The sequence below is a fragment of the Amblyomma mixtum genome, chromosome 4 (assembly GCF_055824585.1).
Source record: "Amblyomma mixtum isolate Tamu chromosome 4, ASM5582458v1, whole genome shotgun sequence".
NCBI classification, from domain to species: Eukaryota; Metazoa; Arthropoda; class Arachnida; order Ixodida; family Ixodidae; genus Amblyomma; species Amblyomma mixtum.
The window spans coordinates 90,325,457-90,339,774 of record NC_143015.1 but is presented as its reverse complement, the minus strand read 5'-3'; the positions used below and the strand labels follow the sequence as shown (position 1 = coordinate 90,339,774).

Here is a 14,318-nt window from a genome sequence, read left to right as displayed (position 1 = left end):
ATTGCAAAGTTCTGTAACGTGAATGAGGCCAGGAAGGGGTGACTAGTTATGGAACGTGAGGACGACATGCAGACCAAGAATTGCAATGCGGTGTTCTGCAATGTGAGTGGGGCACCAGGCAGATTATCAGTCTCAAAACGAGCAATCCGCTACGCAATGACGTCAGGTCTGTAGGCGAGGCCCAATCGCGAAGTAATAGTCTCACATTCTCATTTTAGTTTTTGTTTAGGTAACAAAAAAGCTTTAACAATGAACTGTTTCCTTGTACTACAGAAACTGTGTGGTGGTCTTGATTATGGGGCAAAGCTTCGTTGCATCCAACTATAACAGAGGCTGTATTTTAACAGATGCAGAACTGGGTGGCAGTTATGATGGCTGCAGATTCTCAAGCACAAAGTTCAGATGACTTCCAACAGTTCGCTGAAGATCCTCCATGATGCTAAGCAAAACTTTGAAGTTCTCACGACAGGCCAGCACACCATAAGGCATTGCCAGTGCATCACTGATAGTCTTCAGCACTTGGGTGACCTTCGTGAACATCTCGTTGTCCAAAGGCAGAGTTGTAAGGTTGCAGACGGATGTAAACCCCGCAAGCCAATCGTAGTAAGCTTGGCTCCCAAAGTCGGGCTGATTCACGAAATTGGTTTCGGCTGTGGCGACTTCACAGCCACCAGGGTCATCCTCTTCCATACAATCCACCGGTAGCCCCCTGAGTGAGCGCTGAAGGATGTCGCCTCGATCGACTACCTCCGTTTCCGTGCAAGACCGGCCGCTTACTTCCTGCAGCCTCTGCAACGCATCACCTGCATTGCCTTCATCTCTCGTCGACCCTCCGACAAGGTCTTCAACTTCTCCAGCTTCACTTCTCAGCGGTGTAGTGTTAAAACCGAGCCCTGTCATTGTCCCCTCTTTGTTCAAATGGTGCTGCTCGAGAGGACCTGTACTTCCATCTCCCTCCAGCCTGCCACAAGTCTGCACACCACCAGTATAGGCTGTGCTAACACGAGCGGCTAACCGCTCTTTCAAGAGGTTGTCCCCACTACTTCCAAGCTGGCCCCTCGCGGTGCCAGTGCTACCGCAGCCGTTCCTCTGAGGTAAGGCATCACTGTGATTTTGCACAACGGACTTATCAGATTTCTTCCTCTCGACTCCCGGGGAACCCGCAGTTCTGCAAATCCTTTTCTTATGCGCATGCAATTTCAAGAGCGCCGCGTCGCCGTGGTTCTTCAGCACATGTTCCTTCAGCTGGCATGGACGCTTAAATGTCACTCCGCAATCGGGACAGGCCATTCTTTGTGCTGGGTCGTGCTCTTTCTCGTGGCGCTTTCGGCTCGAGGGAGTCAAAAACAGCTGCTTGCAGATGCTGCATTCAAACTGCCGCCGCTCACTACTATGCGTAAGCCGGTGGCGACTGAGGTCCGAGCTTTGAAGGAAGCTGCGCTCGCAGACATCGCAAACGAAGCGGCCCCTGTGTCGTCCATCATGAGCTGCCAGGTGCTCCTTGAGGTAGTCGAGACGAGCGAACTCCCTGTTGCACTGAGGGCACGGGTGGCGCCGCCTTGTGGCATTTCGGTTGTGTGTTCTCAGATGGCGCCACAGACCAGTGTTTTGTCGGAACTGCTGGCCACAGGTGGGACAGGAGTAGAGCATCTTGCCCTCGTGCCATGCCTGCAAAGTGAGACACCGTAACAAGGTCACCAGAACACTTCAAACTAACGGAAAAAGCTATCAGACCTCAAGCCCCAAATACTACTGGACGAAGATGGTACGGCGATCAGACTTCAAACCGTGCCCTCCCAGCTCAACGGCCGCGCTTCGATGGCAGTGAAATGCATTAGACACTCCCACGCTGTGTGATATTTCAGTACACGCTAAAGAACAATACATGGTCGAAATTAATCCTGAGCTTTCTACTACGACAACTTCTCCGTCATTTAAATGGGTAGTGAAACCAAAATTTTCTTAGTGTGTTCTTGCTTTGGAATGATGTGTAAGACGCTAGGAAACATGGATAACCACATAAAATATACCTACATTAAGTAAATAATATATACTTCAATTTCTTCTCAGCAGTTTTGGTTCACACCATGGCATCCGTGATGTCACCCATGATTACGTGAGGCATTCAAGAACTGCAATTGCCGTTAGTTCATTCGCAGTCATTCTGGCTTCTGCAGTAGGCTTGCATAACAGCTGTAGGAAATAAAAACGACTAAGCAGTGGTAACTGCAGTTTCTGTGTGCCTCACATCACACATCATTCGTACTTGTGACGTCGCAACTGCCGTTCAGGTACTGAGAATGAAAACTGAAACTGCAGAGAAGAAAGTCAATAATACATTATTTACTGACTGCAAACGGATGGTGCATAGTGACTCGTATTTGCTGATGTCTTACACAAAGCAAAAACACACGCCAAAAAAAATATCGTTTCTGCCTGTTTAAAGGGCAACTGCACCACTTTTTGAGAATTCCACGCTATACAAGGATTCAAATCTACATAGACTGTAGGTAAACAATGCCAAATGTTTTCGCGCAAGCATTTAAAATAGTGATGTATTAGACGATAAAATTTTAGGCTTCTCCTCACAGCACCAGAGGAGTGCGGAGAAGCTTGGTGTGAGATCATGGAAGGTAAGATTTCAAATTTCCGCTGCCGTCAACCACACCCTGCCGTACCTCCTTGGATGCTGCCAAACAACCAGCACGCATTGCCTTCAGTGGCGTTGTTTTTTTTTTCCTAGAAAGCAAGCATTTTTGCGTTGGAAAATGCAACGATACCTCCGATGACGTCATGATTTGCACCCTCACTTGGTGCTGTGCACTGCGGAGAAGCTTAAAGGCCATCCCGATTTTAGTCAGCAATTACATCCCCTTTTCAAATGCTAGCCCCAAAAGACTTCACATGCTTTACCTTCAAGTGTCACACATTCGACCCTTTTAAGCTCGTCGATTTCTAAGACCTATGTAGTTGCCTTTTAGCCCCTTCTCCACCCTTTCACTCAGGGCAGGGCTCAGACACCTGGAATAAGTAACACAGTTACTTTGCTTTTCCTTTTCTGATTACCATTCCTACCCAAGATACCCATGAGAATGCCTACAGCAAGGGCTACCTGGATCCAGTGGCTACGTAGCCCGGGCATGTGATCTCCCCGGTCCTCTCAAATGACCTTCCATCACTTGGGACAGCATGGATAACGATAATTGGCCAGGAGGGCCGTGGACAAATGGGCATGGCTTAAACTGGCATGTTTCATTGCTCCAAAAAACAGCAAACGGCGCCACAGCCGTTCTCCCAATGGGCACTGAAACTCTCTTGGACGTCCATGGGACATCTGTGGGACATCCAAGGGAGTTTCAGTGCCTATTGGGCTGAATCCTGCTAGTCGTGTACTAGCTCTCATCGCGTTTAATATGGCTATCTGTTCCTGCTTCCAAGCACTTTCGCACAAACCGCGATAGTTATAGCACAGGTTTTGTAGCTATTCACTTGTGTACTGCAATCACTGATGCTATGACAAGTGCTATTCCTGTCGCGATGATGTAACAAAATGTCGTCGCGAAGCAGTTACCTCAGCATTTGAAGCTCTCACCAGTCGGCACAGACCAAAGTGGACACTTCTGGGATACGGGCTCGGGTGAGAGAGGGAATGTTCTGCCACGACATCTCACGCGCCAGTGCCTTTTGTCCAGATGAAAGCCCGCACATGCAGCCATCACCACAAGACTGCGTCAATATGTCTCAAGGCCTTGCTGTGAAATCGACACTTGATTACTATATGAACTCCACATTAGGGGTTATTTTACTTACCTGATGTTCAGCTAGTGTGAGCCTGCTAGAGAACGTCCTGTGGCACTCTGCACACTCCAACGGTGAGACGGCACCCGCAGCCCCTGTCAAGAAATGCCAGTGACGCATGCACTGCACACAATGCTAGTGACTGGTCTACATAATATGAGCATTACAAGGGCATCATTGGTCAAATGTTTTAGGGGAATCCCCCAAGGTGGAGTAGATTTGTAATAAGGGAGTAATTACTCATCATCATTATCAGCCTGACGCCGCCCACTGCAAGGCAAAAGCCTCTCCAATTAACCCTGCCCTTTGCCAGCTGTGGCCACCTTATCCCAACAAACTTCTTAATCTCATCTGCACACCTAACCTTCTGCCGCCCCCTGCTACGCTTGCCTTCTTTTGGAAAACACTCCGTACGCTTAAGGAGCAGTGGTTATCGTGTCTTCGCATTACATGCCCTGTCCAAGCCCATTTCTTCCTCTTGATTTTGACTATTAACCCGCGTTTGTTCCCTCACTCACTCTGCCTGCGTCCGGTCTCTTAATGTTACACCTATCATTTTTCTTCCCATAGTTCGCTGCGAAAGAAAGAAAAATGAAAGGTGTAACATTAAGAGACCGGAAGCGGAGTAGTTACTCATTGACATCTACCCAAGCGCAGACAACAGCTACAACGAAAAGGTACACAGCTTTCTCGGTGATTTCACAGTTAAAGAAGAATTTGTCCTGGTCCGGGGTTCGAACCCGGGACCATAGCTTCACTGAAGCAGTCGCTCTACCAACTTAACTAACCAGGACGGCAAGCTCATGGTAGGGCGAGAGTGAATTGATCAATAACTCGGAAGTGGGAACAGTGTTGGTCAAATGTTTTAGCACAATCCATAGATCATCTGTATGGCTGCGCCTTGGGTAGATGTCAATGAGTAATTACTCCCTTATTACAAATCTACTCCACCTTGGGGGATTCCCCTAACACATTTGACCAACACTGTTCCCACTTCGAGTTATTGATCAATTCGCTCTCGCTCTGCCACAAGCTTGCCGTCCCGGTTATCTCTGTTGGAGAGCGATTTCTCCGGTGAAGCGGCGGTACCGGGTTCGAGCCCCAGACGAGAATTTTTCTTTAACTGTGTGAGAAAGCTGTATAGCTTTCCCTTGTAGCTATTAGCTGCGCTTGGGTGGATGCCAAAGAGTAATTACTCCCTTAAGGGCATAATTGCAACAGTGAGCGCTGTTATGCCACCAAGACCAGGCAGAGCAGCAATATGTTTCAAAAACTTACTTTTGTCACCTTTGCGCGACATTCTTGCCACTACCAGTTTCTCCGACAGGCTCAGTGGGCCAAGCCAAATACCACTTGCCCGCAACACAGATCATACGGCTGGAATCGGAATTCATTCACTTCACATTCTTCCAAGAAAAATAATTTTCAGCATCTTAGCTTTGCATGCCAGTGTTCGTGACTTTGGAAGCTGTTTACTCTCCAGTGGCAACAGTAAACACACATTTGAGGTACAAAAACACAACAGCATGACCCCATCCTTGCCACTTTGTGGCCACTAGTCAGTATTGCCACGTGACGGTGAAGACAGAAGGGGAAGCGGACACAGAGGAGCGATGTGCTGGCCAGCACAGAACTTGAAACAACTGCTAGTTTGAGCAAAGCAGCGTTCATATGAGGAACAAAAAATTGTAAACTGTAGGGTTTAAAGCCCCGAGGCAACACATGGGCCGTGAAGGATGCTGTAGTGGAGGGCTCCAGATTAATTTAGACCACCTGGGATTCTGCCCTGTGCACTGATGTCCCATAATACACGAGGGTTTTTGTATTCCACCTCAAATATGGCCGCCGTGGCCGGGATCCAACCCACAACCTTGGGATCAAGAGAACAACACCAAAGCCACTAAGTGTTTACAAAAGAAGAGAGATAGCAACGCAGTGGCAGCAACAGCAACATGCATACTTTGTATTTGTTGGAACCAGAATGAACACTGTTCTATTTGAACATACTGCAGAACTTCCTTGCTAACAAGATTGCATCGTCAAGAATGCCCTTAATCAATGTGAAAAATTTATGCGGACAGTCGTGATCATTCAAGAACAATCTGCGGTTACAATGCAGAACACAGACTTGGTAGTTCGGTCACAAGAAGAAACATTTACTCCATGCACCCATGAAAATAAAGTAACACAGAATGAATTAAAAAGTGCGTCATCCAAGCAGAAAGAGCCAAACCTGTATGCGTGAACTGGTGCTTTGTCCTCTTCAGCCTGGAGTCGAAACGACGCCCGCATGTCTTGCAGGGATACTTGCCACCATGAGTGTCCGTGCGCATTTCAGGAGCTGCAGTTTCTGCATAACAGATTGGATTTTTTTTTTCTCTTCACTGTGTGCATGCGAAAATTTGAAATTTCAAATACGAATCAAATATGTTTGTTATTCGGTTCATATTCGATTCGAGAGATTAGTATTCAGAAATGTTCGAATATTGGACAGTGATCGATATCCACCAGCTTTCAAAAATTTGAACCCCGGCAAAGACGCAATACATAGGCAAATTATCCGAAGATCCAGATCAGTGAGTAAGAAAAATGGCACAAAGGCGTCTTCGTTTTTTTTTTCTCTGTCGCTCATCACATGGACTGGTCATATTCAGGTGCAGCTAGGCTTGGACATTATTCGAAATTCCACAAGTGTGCTTTCCCACATATCACACACGATGAGAACAAGACGGCCAGCAATTCGCTTTAAACAATTGCAATTAATGCGAAAGGGGACGGTTTCTTGTTTGATTCTTCCATAATGTGTTTCATATCTAACGCGCACATCTAATGGTGCTCGTCCTGTCCCCCTCACAACTCGTTAAGCTCGAGCTCCACTACCTCGTTTAGGCAAACTGTGATAGGCGGACAAGCCCACTCGCAGAATTTCGCATGGAGCTCCCAAGTTGAGGTGCTACCAGCAGGGCAAGTGATCTTGTAAATATCCCGCCTATCGCACGGTGCACTGCAGCCCATATGTCTCCAACATGCACGTGAGGGCAGGCATGATGACGATAGGAGGGCTTCTGCCATTAGGTCAAGAAACAGCCTGGCCGAGCATAGTTTTGGTTTATGAGCTCTGCTGTCAGCACACGGCGACAGCGGCTCTTGGCTGCACTTTTGCCAGCCATTCAAACCCATCCGCGTGCCACTTTTTGACGCTGACTGGCGCGTCACTAAGGTCATTTCTTGTATTTAAAAGCTGTCTAGCTCTTCTGATGCCAATGTTCATTACCCTCGCTTACATTGACGTTGTTCTTCCCGCACGCCGAAACTGCATCCTCGTCATGGGCCGTTCGCTGTTAGTGCGATGAAGCCTCCTCAAACGGCTTCACCGCATTTGCTGTTTCTTTTTTTTTGTAGCGTGAGCTACATTGGCCACAGTCTCGCCGTTTCGCATGCTTCCTCCGTCGACCATACTGCCCATGCGGGAGGAACGCGTGATGTCACTGCGCACAGGTGGTGCGCCTCGCCGCGCACATTCGCCATCGCCTTGCCGCACACGCTCGCCGCTGCTGCCACCAGCACAGAGCCACGTGACATCACTGCTTTCGCTACGTATATCCTGGCATAGCAGAGCTAAGCCACTGCCAATTTTTTTTTTTTTGGAGAGTGGGGGGGGGGGGGGGGGGGGGGGGGTTAGAGTATCTGACAACTCGACTTTAGATCATTTTGGCATTTCTTCCGGTTCCTTAAAGCAAACGTTAACGAAGTATTACTACCCATAATGTTGCTTTCAGCTGCTATATTCGGATACGAAGCAAGTCAGCAGCGAAGCCTCCGCTGCAAGAACACTGTCCATAGCTAAAGGTTTTTTCGTGACTAATTGCAAGCTAATCACAAGACGAAATTATAAGCTTAAGAATTTTGATCCCTCTGGCTTGTCTGATACAGTCAAACATTAAAAAGTTGATTTTGTTTACAGTAGCAGTTGTAAGTGGAGTAATACAGGACCCAGCGTACCATGGCCCACTGCTACCAGCCGTTGTTTTTTTTTATGCTACATTCCACTATAGTTGTGTCAATTCATGGATTTCATTTTGTCAGTCATTTTGCATGACCACACTACGAGTTGCATTCAGGTGTGCTGTATCATCAAGTAGGGTATGTTTCTTTTTTTTTTTTTGTAAAGTGGTGAGGTAGTCTAGTTTTGTTTAATTTCAGTTGCAATGACCATGCACTGTTTTGAAAAACTAAAGGCAGCAACATTTAGCTCCTTATCTGAAAATTTTTTTGTACTGTACGGACATTCGATATTCGATTCGATATTCAAAGGCATTTTTTCTTCATATCTGCACACTTTTTCTACTTGAATTTAATTATTTGCACATCCCTACTCTTTACCCATAGCTCAGTCTACACAACTCACAGTGGTGGCTAAAAATCAGGCTGACAAGCACACAGAACAATGCATCCACCAAAATCAGTTGGGAAGGATCTTCTTCTGTGCTGAAATCATGTGACGTCATGAAATCACGTGTCAGCTTTCATGTGATGACATGGGCGCCGTCATGGAGTAGTGTGGCTAGCTTCCACTGTGTACGCGGAAACCAGCTGGCGATAAGTGAAACAGCAAAGGCTTTCGCTGCTGGACCCAAGGATGCCAGTCACTATGCACCGAATCAGTTTGCAAACCAGCCGAGTTTTTGTTGTACTCTGACAGTTTCGGAGCATCTTGAGACTGCATGTGACACAGGAGACAGTGGAGCTGATAACGAATCACCGTTAGGAGAGTGCACACTGCTTGTCGTAGTTTTAGGAACTATCTTCTGAGATCAGAACTTAAATGGTACAAACAGTGCTGTAATAAATTAAGTGCTTTATTACAGCACACGGTGCCATACCTTCTCCAGTTCTGCCTTTCACAAGGCCCTAGGCACTACAATTGTTTGGGAAAAAAAAGAACAGAATTCAAAACCTGGGGTCCCTAATCCTTAAAAATGTACTGAAAAGGGAGGTACAGTCCCCGTCAGAAGTATACAGCTCAAGGGGTTTGTTTCTAAGGTCTTTAGCGTGGCTCCCTAGCACATCAACCAGTCCACACCTTGGGAGGATTGAGGACGCCAAGCTATTCCTCTTTCGAGAGATTACAGTCACTGAGGATCCATAACGAGGCATGCTGCAGGCCTTACAAGCAAACCCTTTGGGCTGTAAACTTTTGACAGAGGGTGTACATAATGTATATAAGCATGAACATCATTTAATTAGCATGTGACGAAGACCAAAAACGAAGTGCTAATTCACCCGGCCGACACCAAAGGATGCGAAAATTTTAAGAATAAATTGTGAATTATTCGACTAGTGAACTCTACCAGCAGCACTGGACCACCAGTGCATGCTGCTTCCTGGTGTGTCAAGATGCATAAATTTTAGTAACTACTCACGGACGGGGTTGATGCCTCCCGCTTTGGTGTCAAGACTTGCACTGTTTTCATTTTCTTCATCAGCTGCATCCGAGGCATCATTGGATTCATCTTGAAGGTCAAAGTGTCTGAAGAAAGAAAGTAATAAAGGCATCGTCACAAATAAGAAGAGCACAAAATACACTCTGCCGTTTGACATTTTTATTCGCAGTAATTTTCCGCTCCCCCAACGTGGTCATGCAGGCCCAAAGAAAACTATAGTTTGTTTTGAAACCTGGAGCACTTTGTACCGATTTTCTACACATCTGTATACAATTGTGTAATAAGTGTCACGACAGTTGCGAGATTGTAACATGCTTTTCATGAGCAAAGGAAATAGGTTCTCGAGGGACCATGCAATCATTACTTTCACAGCAACTGACTACGGAAACCAAGGGTAAAATATTATGATAAAATTAACTTCTTTGTCATGTCGACCCACATGGTGCCAAGATCACTGTTACGAGAAGTATAGTTCACTGCATTCACTAAGGAACACAAAAAGCACCCAAGCTACAACATGAATGGAATTCGGCTGAAACAAAGGAAACACCGCTACGCGTAGCACAGTCTTAGTAAAAGCTGCGAGATCTCTCTGTACAGATAGGAGGCTCGTCTAAAGCACCCAAAGAGAAAAATGAGGCAGATAGTTGAAACAACTCGCTGCGATGGCTCAGTGGCTAAGGCGCTCGTCTACTGAGCCGGAGTGCCCGGGTTCGAACCCGACTACGGCGACCGCGTCTCGATGGAGGCGAAACGCAAAGGTGCCAGTATATGCCAGAGCACGTTACAGATCCCCAGGTAGTTGAAATTATTCCAGCCTCCACTACTGCACCTCTTTCTTCCGTTCTTCTTTCACTCCCTCCTTTATCCCTTCCCTTACGGCGTGGTTCGGGTGTCCACCAAGATATGTGAGACAGTTACTGCATCATTTCCTTCACTGAAAACCAATTTTATTTTTATTTTGAAACAAGGCAAAGTCAGTGGAATAAAATCATCATCATCATCAGCCTGACCACACCCATTGCAGGGCAAAGGCCTCTCCTATGTCTCTCTAATTAACCCTGTATAAAAAGGTAGGGAGGTTGACTAACAGTGTAGCAATGAACAATATATTGCAACGAAACAAACTAGGGCAAACCTCGAAAGTCGCGGCAGGTGACCCAAGAAACTCAAGAAAGTGTTGCGACTAACGCCGAAATTTCCAGTGTCTACAGATGCTGCATGTTGAATATGCGAGCGATCAGACGATGTTACTCCCTACGTATGTGGTGTTTGCTCAACATCAACTTGATCGGTAAGTTACACGCGTTGTTGACGGAAAACAGAAACTATATATTGTGACAAGACTTACTCGAACCGGGCCGGCAAGCTTGTTTTTCGCGCTGCAAAAGATAATCAGACACCTCCGTCATTGTCATGCAAAATAACGCCCTACAGCAGCAATTAAAAAAAAAACACAAGGCGCCAATATATACTGAATACTTAAGGCGGATGTGGTTCGCACAATACATTCAAAATCAGACCTGTGGCTGAAAGCATGTTGTGTTCCGGTAAGTAAATGAATAATATATATATATATATATATATATATTTGGAGAAGTAGGGCTTAATATTATTAACTCAAGACAGGGAAATGAAAAAAGGGGTTGTGATTATACTGAGAGTCAAAGTGAACGACACAAGACCCGGTGCAAACAAGGCGCTCGAGAACATCATCATCATCAGCCTGACTACACCTGTTGAAGGGCAAAGGCCTCTCCCATGTCTCTCCAATTAACCTTGTCCTTTGCCAGTTGCAGCCACGGTATCCCTGCTAACTTCTTAATCTCATCCGCCCACCTAACTTTCTGCCGTCCTCTGCTATGTTTGCCTTCTCTTGGAATCCACTCCGTTACCCTTAAGGACCAGCGGCTATCTTGCCTTCACATTACATGCCCTGCCCAAGCCCATTTCTTCCTCTTGATTTCAACTAGGTTGTCATTAAGCCGCGTTTGTTCCCTCACCCACTCCGCCCTCTTCCGATCTCTTAACGTTACACCTATCATTTTCCTTTCCATAGCTCGCTGCGTTGTTCTTAACTTAAGCTGAACCCTCTTTGCTAGCCTCCACGTTTCTGCCCCATAGGTGAGTACCAGTAAGATACAGCTGTTGTATACTTTTCTCTTGAGGGATATTGGTAAACTACCATTCATGATCTGAGAGAACCTGCCCTATGCGCTCCACCCCAATCTTATTCATCCAGTTATTTCCCTCTTACGATCCGGATCAGTGGTCACTACCTGCCCTAAATAGACATATATCTCTACTACTTCCAGCACCTTGCTACCAATTGCAAACTGCTGTTCCCATGCTAAGCTGTTGAACATTACTTTGGTTTTCTGCATGTTAATTTTTAGCCCCACCGTCCTGCTCTGCCTGTCTGACTCATTGATCATGCTTTGCAGTTTGTGTCCTGAGTGGCTTAGCAAGGCAATGCCATCAGCGAATCGCAAATTACTCAGGTATTCTCCATTAACTCTTATCCCAAGCTGTTCCCATTCCAGTCCCCGGAATGCCTCCTGTAAGCAGGCAGTGAAGAGCATTGGCGAGATCGTGTCTCCCTGCCCGACACCTTTCTTTTGGAATTTTATTGCTGACTGTATGGAGGACTATGGTAGCTGTGCAATCGTTATATCTTCCAATATTTTCACATAACACTCTTCTACACCCTGATTCCGCAATGCCTGCATGACAGCTGAGGTGTCCATTGAGTCAAATGCTTTCTCGTAATCAATGAAGGCTATATACAGGGGTTGGTTATATTCTGCGCATTTCTCTATCACCTGACTGATAGCGTGAATATGGTCTATTGTCGAGTATCCTTTACGAAAGCCTGCCTGATCATTTGGTTGATTGAAGTCTGAGGTTGTCCAGCGATTACATTAGTAAATACCTTGTAAGCAACGGACAGTAAGCTGATCGGTCTGCAATTCTTCCAAGTCCTTGACGTCTCCTTTCTTATGAATTAAGATAATGTTAGCGTTCTTCCAAGCACTTGGTACGCTAGAGGTCACAAGGCATTGCGTATACCGGGTGACTATAGTTTTCCTAGCACAATCTCTCCTCCGTCCTTCAACAAATCTGCTGCTACCTGATCATCACCAGCTGCTCGAGAACAAGATACCATTAACGCACCTCTACTTGGACATTCCATGTTGGGGATAACGGGGGGTTGGGCTTGGGGTATCTGTAACAACCGGCGTCGTCGCTTCGGCGGACGCGGTTGTTGCGACGTGCGCCTGTTCTTTCTGTCTTTCCTTTCACATATTTCAATTCTCCGTTGTCTGCGCGAGGCAGCGATTATGGCTCAGCCCGAGCCAGTGGGCAGGCCCGCGCACTTTCCCTTTCATGCTCCCTACAGTCACAACACAACATTCCATGTCTTTTAAGGGGCCAATTGACTATTCACAAGCAGCACTTAGGCAGTGACGCGGCTAAACTTCTCAAAGTTGCACGCACATTTTAACTTTTAACCACGAAGCGCGGAAAGTGACGCGATTTCGTGGAACAACAACCAAAACAAACACCACTCGCGTATCAGCTGGGCGCCGCCATTATGTCAACTTCCTGTTTCAGCTTGTAATTAGATGTCACCACTATTTTTAGGTAGCCTATCTAAAAACGTTATATTTGACCAAAAACCACTTTATTTAATCTTCAATGTTTTGGTTTTGCGTTGATTGCTTGAAAAACTACTCCGTTGGACCGACAGGGTACAGGTCATAACTTTCTTAAACAAAGGTCATTGCTAGCTCTACAACTCTATCTATGCTAAAGCACCTGGCACTGGATGGATGAGGCCAATGGCAAATTTTTACGCGGTAGCGGACGCGGGAACTGATGGAAACGCTACGGAGCTTTTCCCAAACATGATGGAGTGTTGTAATATAACGTGAGTGTTCCGTGGGTGTGCAGAGTTTCGAAGCTTTGCTGCACACAGAGGGAGTAAAGCCCTAAAGGACTTCACGCACCGTCCAGTGCTACGTTGTTGTTTAGCGGGCAAACCTGCCATGGTCAAGTGTTTCGTGTCCAACTGTTACTCGGGCACTCCGCTGTGTCCCGAGAAACGCTCGTTCTTCATGCCTCCGGCAGACGAAGAGAGGCTAGCCGAGTGGCGAGAAGCAGTGGGCCCCAATGAAGACAGGGGAGAGCTCACCCGCAGCGACAGAGTCTGCGACAGACACTTCGAGCCGCGCTTCATCCGAAGAACGCTGTACAAGAACCCCGTTCCCGCGCCGGGACGGCGCGAAAGGCCACTCGGATTGACGAAAGACGCCGTCCCATCAATATTCGAGCCTTCGCGAATCACACGGTTTCCGGGCACGAAGCAGAGCTCGGTCAAACAGCGCGACGTCAATGCTAGAGGTCGTGGTATGGTGGATAGTTCGCGAGGCCAAGTAGGATGCGCTGAAAAGGAGGCGGCAAGGAAGCACGAGAACGGGAAAAATGTCTCGCAGGAGGCGACAGTTGCCGCTGAACATCAAACTAACGTTGTGCATGGAGCCGTGCAGGTGTTGGAAAATGGCAAATGTTGTTGCACGGCAGAAACTTCGCGAAAAGTCGTCGTTGCCGCCAAAGAAGCAAAGGGCGGTCGCCGGAGCGCTCAAGAATCGGCTGCGAAGGACCTCTTCGACCATCTGTTCGAAGTCGCCAAGCGGCTATGTCTACCAGGAAATTCGTGGGCGGTCCACTGCGTGGACAAGAACGGCGTCCGCGACATGGTCTTCTCCCAGCTCGTTGTCAAGCACGCCCCGCAGATGGCGACCGTGTACTCGCCCAGAACCGTGCTCGTCAAGAGCGACATGACCGTGACCATTCTGCTCATGGGGGTGTCGGTCAAGTCCGTCGCCGACGTCAGCACGAAGGTTTCGAGCGTCGTCGATCTGGAGGAACTGCTTCACGCTGTGGACGCTCTGCGGGTCTGTAAGGGAGGCCCGAACAGCAAAGTGTATCCCGAGGCGGAACCAGAGGACGCCTACCTGGACTCGCTTAGCGCTTGGAGGCACAACCAATGTCCACTCGTGCTGACTGAGCCGG

General features: G+C 47.3%; 1 protein-coding gene across 1 annotated transcript; it reads right to left on the bottom strand.

Annotated features, from left to right (window-relative positions):
* Positions 1–206: 206 nt before the first annotated feature.
* On the bottom strand, positions 207–12,827 carry LOC149347389 (uncharacterized). The gene is made up of 6 exons (XM_089587041.1): positions 12,417–12,827; positions 10,594–10,624; positions 9,222–9,328; positions 6,032–6,148; positions 3,811–3,893; positions 207–1,668 (listed from the first exon to the last, which is right to left on the bottom strand). Exons 1-6 carry the CDS (start codon positions 12,433–12,435, stop codon positions 367–369), a joined length of 1,659 nt encoding a protein of 552 aa, XP_089443167.1. The 5' UTR covers positions 12,436–12,827; the 3' UTR covers positions 207–366.
* Positions 12,828–14,318: the final 1,491 nt, after the last annotated feature.

Bases quoted from the DNA above. Each gene is read 5' to 3' on its own strand.
- LOC149347389 (XM_089587041.1), bottom strand. The intron at 6,149-9,221 runs GTGAGTAGTTAC...TCTGTTATGCAG, and splicing joins GGGAGGCATCAACCCCGTCC to AAACTGCAGCTCCTGAAATG. The intron at 1,669-3,810 runs GTAAGTAAAATA...CTCACTTTGCAG, and splicing joins TCACACTAGCTGAACATCAG to GCATGGCACGAGGGCAAGAT.